Source organism: Phaethon lepturus, unplaced genomic scaffold, assembly GCF_000687285.1.
Source record: "Phaethon lepturus isolate BGI_N335 unplaced genomic scaffold, ASM68728v1 scaffold13811, whole genome shotgun sequence".
Lineage (NCBI taxonomy): Eukaryota > Metazoa > Chordata > Aves > Phaethontiformes > Phaethontidae > Phaethon > Phaethon lepturus.
The window spans coordinates 20,649-30,965 of NW_010518532.1; the positions used below are offsets into that span (position 1 = coordinate 20,649).

Genomic DNA, 10,317 nt, shown 5'->3' on the forward strand with positions numbered 1-10,317 from the left:
CCCCCCCCCGCAAAGGTTATGGGAAGCTGTTTTTCTATTGGGAAAGGGAAAAAACTCAACACCAACACAAAACCAACAACCTAAAAGGTATCTATCTGGAGGAGCTTTCACTAATTGTGGGTGTTGTGCATGTGTGGGCCAAATACTGAAAGAAATAGAGGATATGAGACAAGGAAAAGAACATAAAATTCACAGATGTACTGATATGAAGGGGAAGAAGTTGGATTTTGCAAAGCATGTTTATCCTGGTATTTCTAAAGTGTTCAGTGACTTAGTTCACGTGAAGATTCTTATCTATGAACACGTTGGAAAGAAAATTAAGTCAAGGATTGCAAGAGCTGAAAAGGCAATTGGAGGTCAGTTATTTGAATGTGACTTGTAAAGGCTATAACATAGGAAATATACACAAGCATTTTTTCATTCATTTTCATTCAGTCCAACTTCTTAATCCATTTCATTTAGAACATTTATGCTCCTAAGCGTCAAGTTAGCTAAGAATTTGAATTTTATTTCCTGTAGGTATTATCAACCCAAAGAATCCCAAGGAAGCACCAAAGTCCTTCAGCTTTGACTACTCTTATTGGTCCCACACATCGGTAAGTTCTTCTACAAGAAAACTTCTTTTTTGTTCTTGTTGACTGGCTTGATTAAACTGCATTATTTTCTGATCATATCAGATGTTTCTGCACTGTCTCTCTCACCCCTATTCAGGTTGGAAGTTTGACATTTTATGTTGTCTTTTCCTGTTTGGGGGAGAGCAGAAAGCTCAGCTCCTGGAGTTTGATAACAAGTTGTAAATATTTGAAAGATTACTGAAGATATTCTCCAACAATGTTCTGTTCTAAATATTTTAAGGATGCATGTGAACCGCAGTTAATCGAGTTCTGCTCTTAGACAAGTCAAAGTTGCCTGAGTTCTTACAGTTCAAGGAGAGATGTGGTCTGGGTTCCCTTGGCACATCTGGAAAAGACAGAGGTAGTGATCTGCGTTTCCAATAGCTGCAAAAGCAATAAACTCGCATCTAGCTCCTCTGCCCCACCCTCCTGCGAATTGGTGGTAAGGTCTTGCTGACTTCCAGTAATTGTTCTACGCCAGAACTGTGGTGTTCTGCCATCTACCCCTCCCCTGCCTTATTTTCACAAAAGATATAGAAAGAAGAGGTAATGCATTTCTCTAAAATTAATTTTAGTGACTTGGATGGTGCAAATAAGACAATATTTCTGAGTGAATCTGTGGCCAACAAGATTGTTTTAATGATGAAAAACGTGGGTTTGTGAAGCTGTTTTACTGCATCTTCCAGAGCAGCCATGCAAGTAGATTACAGGATCAGTCAGAGTAACATTATGAACATAATTCCTGAAAACTAGCAGATAAGCAGCATCAAGGAAAAAAAAAAGTGGTCTGATAAAACCTTGATCCCAATGTTAGAATCTAAGCACAGCTAGGTTTGTCCTGATATCAGGAGCAATTAATGTTAAAATTCAACACATCAGGAAGAGAGAGAGAATGCTAGATTAAGAATAACATAGTCGCATACAATGTAGTGACATACTCCTGCAAAATCAAGTTTCAATGGCATGTTACCTGTGCAGTCTTTTCTGATTTGTGCAGCATAAAACATCTACTGAGGTAATCATTAGTATGATAATTTTTTTGAAGTATATTACCAACGACTTTCCTAAATGATCAAGGGAGGACATCAGAAAAAAGAGCATATATACCTAATCCAGCTTTCTGTCAGTATTTCTGTATCCTGTACCATGCTTGGGGCTTCATGTTGGATTGCCTCTGGTGACTGGATGTTGGAATCTGCTCAGTACAGCGCTGGAGTGCCTGAAATGCATTACTTAGAAAATGGAGAATTAATTTCTACAATTCATGGAGGTTTTTTTTGAGCAGGTTGTGTATTTGCAAGATCTGGCGAGTGTCTTTTTGACATCTTTAACTTGAGATTATTTTTTTTATTTTTACTGCATGTGCAGCAGTGCCTCTTTTCAAAATGTAACAAACTTTTCATTCAAGTGTTTGAAGGTGATGACTTGCTTTGTTACACAGATTTCTATCACTGGATGCATCTACACTAGAGTTCTTGTTTGTTTTATCACTGGGTTAAATTGCTTTAAAGTAGCTTTTTTTCCATGTTATATTTCAGTTTTATTGCTAACCTTGAGTTTAGCTGTAGAAAAATGTTCTGATACATTGTCCTTGACTGGCTCAGCTACTTGCTAATTTGAAATATGTATTGACATACTTAAGGATTTTGTAGTCACCAGTGAGGCTGTAAATAGAAACTTGGATTGGATTGGACAGTGGAATTGGACAGCTGCAAGAAAAACTTGGTCATTTTAATGATTTGTTTACACTCTTAATCTTAAAGCCCAACAAAATAAACCTAAGAAACTTTTGCTTCTATTTTCACCCTACTACCCTTCAGAGCTCTTGTCAAGATCAACCACCGTGGGATTTTTGTAGCTTCCAGCCCTTTATTCGTTTGTATTGACACTCTGAACTCTACTTTTGATTCCCGCCTGCCCCCCCCCAACACACTGTATCTCCTTTGTCAGTGATCTTGCATGAAACCTTTCCAGCAGTGTCAACGGTGTTCACAAAACAGAATTGGTTGATTTCTTTGTGCAGATTGTTTCCTCAACATTGATGGAATGGTTCTGCAAGGGTTGTCATTGTCATTCTTCTCCAGCTGGGAAGAAGCTGTGTGTAAAAAAAAAAAAAAAATGTGCTACATTTGTCTCTTCCTAAGGGATTGACCCACAAGATAGAAGTAGGAATAAAAAACAGTTGCTTTTTGAAATGTTACTTGAATGATAGGATAAGACTGTATTTATGCTGTTTTCATGTCTTTTCAGCCTGAAGATCCCTGCTTTGCATCTCAGAGCCGTGTGTACAATGATATTGGGAAGGAGATGTTGCTGCATGCCTTTGAGGGCTACAACGTATGCATTTTTGCCTATGGACAAACTGGAGCTGGGAAATCCTACACAATGATGGGCAAGCAGGAGGAGAGCCAAGCAGGCATAATCCCCCAGGTAGAACAGAACCCAGAAAGGGGATTTGGTTTTTATAGCATGTTCATACACATGATTGCTGATACGCTTTTTTTATATTGCAGTAACAGTTAAGTTTACTTCTGAAGTGAAAGAAATCTACTGAGGGGAAAAAGAGCATTATAAGTAATTTTCCCTCTGTTACTTTTTTATATTGTACTATATGCTCTGCATATTTTCCCCAATCCAATTTCTCCACTTCCCCAACAAAATAGTAAATCAAGGTGTCTTACTCAGTGGGTTTCTTGTCTCCTTCTCTGGCTCTAGCTAGGACAGCACTTAAGCATTTTGTATTCAGCAAATGAACATGCCGTAATTTTTTTGTGGAAACAAGTTTCCCAAAGCTAAAAACTGAATAATATATCTTGGTAAGAAATGAAGTCTATCAGAACATTGGGGAAAATATTTAGGGCAACTGAGCACAGCCCAGTGTTATTTCCCCTCCTCGAAATTTGTTGTTGACATTTGCCATGAAATGTGAAGAAGTTGAGATATCCCCACAAGAAATGTTGGCTGGCAACAGTTTATGCCGTTATCATGAATTCAGCATTCTAAAGCTTTGGGTTGTGTGGCACTTGTTCTAAGTGCAGGCCTTCCTCAGTGTGTAGGTGCTGACAGTGGACCATGGTGCATTCCTCAATTCCCAAAATAGAAATCTGAGGCTGGGTTTCAGTTTTAATAAATAAATATGGTGAACAACTTTGGTCTTCATCCTGCTGCAAGCTTGCAGTAGACATTGGCCCTGTGCCACAGGTGTGAAATAGATGGCACAAAATGTTGTTCTCTGTTAATAGTGTGGGCATATATACTGTAATAGGTTGCAAGTGTTCTGGTGATTAGCTAAAAATAATGCTGAAAAAGCTAATGTGACGAAGGACAGAATGGTTATATCTAAGCATTTTGGTTTTATTACAATAATACAAAGTAACAGTGTAACAGGTGAAATGAGCTGAAAATCTGTGACAACAGCTTCGTGATAAAATACTTCGTTGTAATCTTGATATTCCTATTTGTTTTTCTGAAACCTCAAGTACATACAAATTAAACATTGTCCTAAAAAAACCTCCAACTTAGTAATGCTCCTGTAGATTTAATAACACTTCTGTTATCTACTACAGTTTTAAAACAAAATCATTTCCTTGTAATTTCACTGGGAGGCCTTCTTATAAAGGTACAAAATGAATTATTTGTTCAGAGGGACCTTCTTGAATCTGTTCTCTTTCTTGTCACATACACAGAAGGTACAATTAATCATCTCCCAAGATATATTCTTATGTGTTGGCAAAATTCCATGTCTGCCAGTCCCTAGTGTGAAACTTTAAAGATACTTTAACGGTGTGTTGACTGACTACTTCAGAGTGTATACTTTAAAAATTGCCTGTGTTCTTCATAATATGTTTATTTTTAATACAGTGGCTTGTAGATATCTGTTCCAGAAATGTCTTTCTACTCTTACTCCTCTCCGTACCCGTGCCTTTTAATCTCCAAATACATATCCATGGCTTGTCCACTGTTTACTACTTCTTCCTCTATTACCTTAATTTTAGGTCTCGCATTTCAGTTACTTGTAGACAAGCAATCTTGAAGCAGTAAACTTCTGATAAAGTATCTTTCATATGAAGATATTGTTAATAAATTTTGAAACAATTTCTACCTATTGATTTAAATTTGAATCGTGGAACTTCAGCACACCAACTAGGCTTTTTTTTTTTTGTGAGACTAAGAGAAGATTATGGATTTTAAGAATTCCTTTCTAAAACAATTACTTCCAATTTCAGTTATTACAGGCTTTTTCTAATTTTCTACTACAGAATAATAATACTGGTTAAACCTAGAACAATTGTTGAGATACTATATAGCATAAGGTTGGATGATAGTGGTGTAGAGTTGAGATTAAGTATCTTCCCAGTGAGGCTGTATGTGGTTAATGTAATAGGTTCTTTTTCTTCCCCTGCCCTCACTCTAAAGCCAGTTTAATGGCATGACATAGTAGTTACTTGTTACTACTCAGTAAAGACTAGTTTCTGACTCGGGTTTAATCTCTTTCCAGCTATGTGAAGAGCTGTTTGAGAAAATCAATGACAACAGCAATGAAGAAATGTCATACTCTGTAGAGGTGAGTATGGTGAGAGATCAAAGAGTATCTGCGTGCTGGACATCAAACTGAGCTTAGGTGCTGTGTTACTGACGTTGCATTAAGATGCTGATTTTTTCATTCTATAATTTTTTTTAAGCTTTGTGTCTTTTCTGCTTCATGTTTGAGGCAAATGTAAATAAAACCGTTCTGTGACTTTTTCCCCCCCACTAGAAAATCAGTATACCTTTACCTTTGTAGCAATTACGAAAAAAATGATGGGCTGAAAAACTTAGATGCATTTAAAGATTTTTATTCTTTTTTGACTGCTGGATGGAAGACTACATGTTTCTTGTCAGTTACTATAGTTGTAATTTATACCCCATTTCTCTACAGGACTTGTCTAGAATAGCTTAGTCATGCAGTCTTACCTGACATCTCTTAGTAAGGTTGGCTTGCCGAAAAAATTAAGCCATGTATAGATAAGAAATTTGTCACTACTTATTTTTTCTTAATTATTATCCTTACTTTGGTTGGTTTGTGTTCAGAAATTGCTTTTCATACGCTATCATGAAACACCATTTCTTTTTCTGTCCTGTCTCCCCGTCTTGCTCCAAAATAAAAATAAAAGCAGCTGCTTTGCAGAAATAGTATTTTCTTTCTCTTACCATTTCTTGTCCCAGTCAGTTTTAATGGCAAACAATATGTTGCAAGCTTCAAAAGAAAGGAAGGCCAAAAAGCTGGTAAGAGTCAAATGCGATTATTGTTAATAAACGTGAACTCCAGTCTTTATTACTTCTAAATTACAGAACTGGGAAATTACTATTTCTGTGACTTTGAATATGTCCATTTTAATGCTTAATTTAATTTTGTTTTATTAACATTTGATGACTTAATGCTTGAATACCATGGGAGTATCTTGTTTAGGATTCGTGAATGAGAGGATTCCTGCATTTTCATGATGTTTTTTCTATTTGGTACTTATTTATGGTTCTGACTGCAGCAGCTGCTAAATACCTGTTGGACTGGGATAAGCCTAGTGCAATGAGAAACATTAAAGAATGCATTTAAAAATAATTTTAGCTTTATAATTTATTTCAAAGGGTGCAGATTTAAGATTACCATAGTTTGAATAATTGTACTGATGACTCAGGAATACATCAGGATGCAGGTACATCTTAGAATCACAAGTTGCTTGTGCATACAAAGAAAGTAATTTTTTTCCCTTCTTAAGTTTGCTTTGGAGGTTCATAAGAGAGATTCCTTGTAAGCAGGCTCCTTTTACCGCCTGTCTTGTTTTCCTCTTTGGAAAAGTAGGTTTGCTGCTGTGTCATGTTAAAGCTGTTAAGATGGTTGTGATTAATTTTTAATTAATTAATTAATTTTTAAATTATTTTTTAATTAAACATCAGCGTTGTTTGAAATGGTTGAGGGATCTATACGTGGACCCAAGGCCTGCAGCTTATGTTGGAGATCTGATGCATGAGACTAGTCACTCTTCTTCCCTTCTGCCATTGTCTCAAGCTGTTAAATGGACTGAGACACCCACCTACTGCTTTCTTGTAGTGGACTGGGGGAGTTTCTACCAGTGGCCCTCAGAAATGCTGCAGAGCTGCTTGCAGAGGAAGCCTTAAGAAACACTAAATTGCCTATATAAATTCCTGTTTTCAGGTGAGTTACATGGAGATTTACTGTGAGAGAGTCAGAGACTTATTGAACCCGAAGAACAAAGGGAATTTGCGGGTGCGAGAACATCCTCTGCTTGGACCATATGTGGAAGATCTGTCCAAGTTAGCAGTCACATCTTATACAGACATTGCAGACCTCATGGATGCTGGAAACAAAGCCAGGTTGGTGACAATAGCACATTATATATTTTTATCTCTGTTGTGGGCATATATGGCATACAGCAGCAAATTTATGTTTCTGTGATACATTGTGATACATTGGCATTTTAAAAAAAAACTTCATGTCACATGAGGAGTGTTGTTTAAATAGGCGCTGATCAATGCTATTAAAAGACTGGAATTGTTTTGTCTGGTGAAACAGTGCTCGATAGCTATAAGTATTATAACTTAAGTATTATAACTTAAGTTACAGTGTGTAAGTGTAGATACTTAAAGCTTGTAATGGCTTGAGATGAAGCATGAAAATAATTAAACTGGCTTTTAGTTCTGTTTTCGTTGTGTACTGTATCACTATATTAGTATAAACATGGGAACACGGTCTCCTCATTCATTCAAGTGATCAGGACTAAAATTGGCATTCTAGCTTTAGGTTCTGGCTCATTAGTAGTTGTTTTCATGTCAGCTGTAGGCTCTGTTTAACAATGTGTGGGGAAGACTGCTGCTTACGTTTTCTTGGGTCTTTGACTGTAAGGTAGATTATTGAGTACACAGATTGAGGAAGCTTTGTTTAAACTGTGATGAAGGTGGGAATAATTCAGGAGTGAAAATTCAAAAGGTTTGTTAATGGTGTTGGGTATGGCTTGGTCTTGGTTACAGAGCAGAACATGAGCTGTACAGCCTCTTGGTCTCATTTCTCTACAGCTGCATTCAGCCCTGCAGGTAGTTGTACTTGCAGTGTAGAGACTACTGTTTTCTAAGCATGTCTTTATCTGTTCATATAATAGGACTGTGGCAGCTACCAACATGAATGAAACCAGCAGCCGCTCTCATGCTGTGTTTACAATTGTCTTTACTCAGAAGAAACATGACACAGAAACTGATCTTTCCACAGAGAAGGTATGTTACAGATAAGTGGCTTTCTGACTGTTTTTCACAAATCTTCCCTGCATTGACTTATTCTTATTGGCAGTATAATGAGAAAATTAATTCTCATTAATTGGTTTTATGGTGTTTTGTTTAAGGGTGAACTTGCTGTGTGCCTTGTCAAAAGCCCTTTTATTTCTTACGGGATTTTGTTTGCTTGTAATTCTAAAAACAAATAAATAGGGAATATGTGCAGGAGGAGAATATATAGATGTGGGGAAAAATACAGCTTTAAGGACTAGGTTCTATGGGAAGCGATATATGCAATAAAAGAAACTAATCTTCCCCAGTCTTGTTCCCAGAACTTTCTGTGGCTTTGCTTGTCAGTGCAAAATATTTGCCTTGTTAGCTCTTTTCTTTGGAATGAGTGACACTTAGCACTTTCTGCAATTTGCGTGTTAAAAGAATTTGCGTGTTAAAAGGAGGTATGCTGTTCAGCATGGAACAGTTTTCTAGCTCTTATTACTCTGAAATGGAGGCTCTGTCATGCAAAAGTAGCTGAAGTAGCCGTAATGTTCATGTTTCTGAACTGACTACTGTGGACAGATCTGAAAAAAGTTATGTATTGAAGACACCACTACCACCCCGCCAAATAGAAAGACCCTGTAAAATTGTCATTAACTGACGGGTAATCTGTAGTCTTAGGTGGGCCAGTGCTTTATTGTTGATGTCACTAGAGTCAGGATGAAACATTAAGTTTCTCTTCCTTTGAGATTCTTGTGTTGTCTGTAGCAATAACACTTAATTTCTTTTGACTTCCGTTCTGCTCTGTTCATGTGAGACTTCATTCTCTCTGTTTTAGGTGGGGTATAGGAATACTTAAGAGCATAATCTCAGACACTTTTTGTCCATAAGATAACAGCATCAAGCTAATTGCTTGTGAAGACTTTGTTTGACTGTAGTTTTAAGCACACTACAGTGATTTTTCAGATGGTAGAGTTCTTACGCTATAGAGTTCTTTGTTTATTATTAATGTGCTTTATCTCTGCAGGTCAGCAAGATTAGCCTTGTGGATCTAGCTGGGAGTGAACGAGCTGATTCAACTGGTGCCAAAGGAACCCGATTAAAGGTATTGGGCCATTGATGCATGGGGAAAGAAATGGAAGTGGGTGCACAAGCATCATGTGGAGTCTTTGCTTGACAAATATGGAAAAGAAAGGATTGCTATTTTAAGTATGGAAAAAATAATTGCAAAACTGAAGACTTCTTCCCCCTACTTCCCGATCATGGATGTGATATTTGGGTTGTTTAGTCTACAGAGGTTCATGGATGAACAATGTCAATTACTCTATAATACTGGATTCTGTTTTCTCAGGAAGGAGCAAATATAAACAAGTCTCTCACAACTCTTGGCAAAGTTATTTCGGCATTGGCTGAAGTGGTAAGTACAGCATTTACTTATCTGCAACAACCTTTCCATAGCTAGTAAAACTGAGACAGTAAAAAACATGGAGTAGAACAGAATCATTCACTGTTCTTGGCCTAGCATTCTCAGCCAAATTATCTGTGTATATTTTGATAAATGAGTAGTGTTGATAGTATTCTGTGAATGCCATACAGGCTGGTAGAAACATTATTTGTTGATAGATTGAAGCATTGGTTTGTTTAACTATGAAAAAGCCTTGCACAAGAAGCCTGCATTTGTGTAGAAGACATGTTCGACTAGAAAGCTTTTAGTTCTGCAGAGCAGTAATTGTATTTTTATTTGAAAAAATAATTTTAGAAAACAAACTGCATGTTTGTTGTTAAAAACTTCAGAAATACCAGTGCAATAATGTGATTATCACTGGCTTCTTTTGCAATGGCAAGACTTAGTAATGTGTTGAGCGAGCATGTGTTGGTCCAAACATAATGCTGTGGATTTGGAGAAGTACTTTGTCTTTTATTTTTATACTCAACTAGTATTTTTTAAAAAAGGCAAGTAAATTATTGCTGTTCATTTAAAAAGTGAGTTCTCAACAGCTTGGACAGGTGTAATATACTTAAGTGCTTTTTAGTTTTTTTAAGTGAAAAACGGTTGTCATTCATTTGGCTTCTCAAGAAAAGAAAATACTATCCAAGCTAACACGGAAATTATATATAAAGCTCTGTTAAGAAGCTCATCTTGTATCTTCTTCCTCTTTCTTTAATGCATTCAACTTAGGATAACTGCACCAACAAGGTATGATGGTCTGAGTAGTGGATGTTGTCTTTTTTGCCTGAGTGTGAGATTTTATTCTCTTTGCTTTGGAATCAAAAAGCAGGGGTCTCTTATGTCAGATCTTTGAGAAATTCCTGTGACTATAAATTATAGTCATGAAGCCTGAGAATTATCAGTGCTAAAATTTAAAAATGTTCTAAGGTTGGGGAAAAATTAATGAAAAGTATCCATTTAAGTATGTAGTTAGGAATTTTTTTTATTACATTCCTG

General features: G+C 36.7%; 1 protein-coding gene across 3 annotated transcripts in view; it reads left to right on the forward strand.

The window, feature by feature from the left end:
• The window catches only part of KIF1B (kinesin family member 1B), an 86,597-nt gene that overhangs the window by 15,685 nt on the left and 60,595 nt on the right, over positions 1-10,317 (forward strand). For all 3 annotated transcript variants that reach the window (XM_010296764.1, XM_010296765.1, XM_010296766.1), the window contains exons 2-8: positions 520-596; positions 2,865-3,044; positions 5,113-5,178; positions 6,808-6,986; positions 7,769-7,880; positions 8,899-8,976; positions 9,223-9,288. In XM_010296764.1, coding sequence (XP_010295066.1) covers positions 520-596; positions 2,865-3,044; positions 5,113-5,178; positions 6,808-6,986; positions 7,769-7,880; positions 8,899-8,976; positions 9,223-9,288 — 758 coding nt within the window. The remainder of the gene's footprint in view (positions 1-519; positions 597-2,864; positions 3,045-5,112; positions 5,179-6,807; positions 6,987-7,768; positions 7,881-8,898; positions 8,977-9,222; positions 9,289-10,317) is intronic.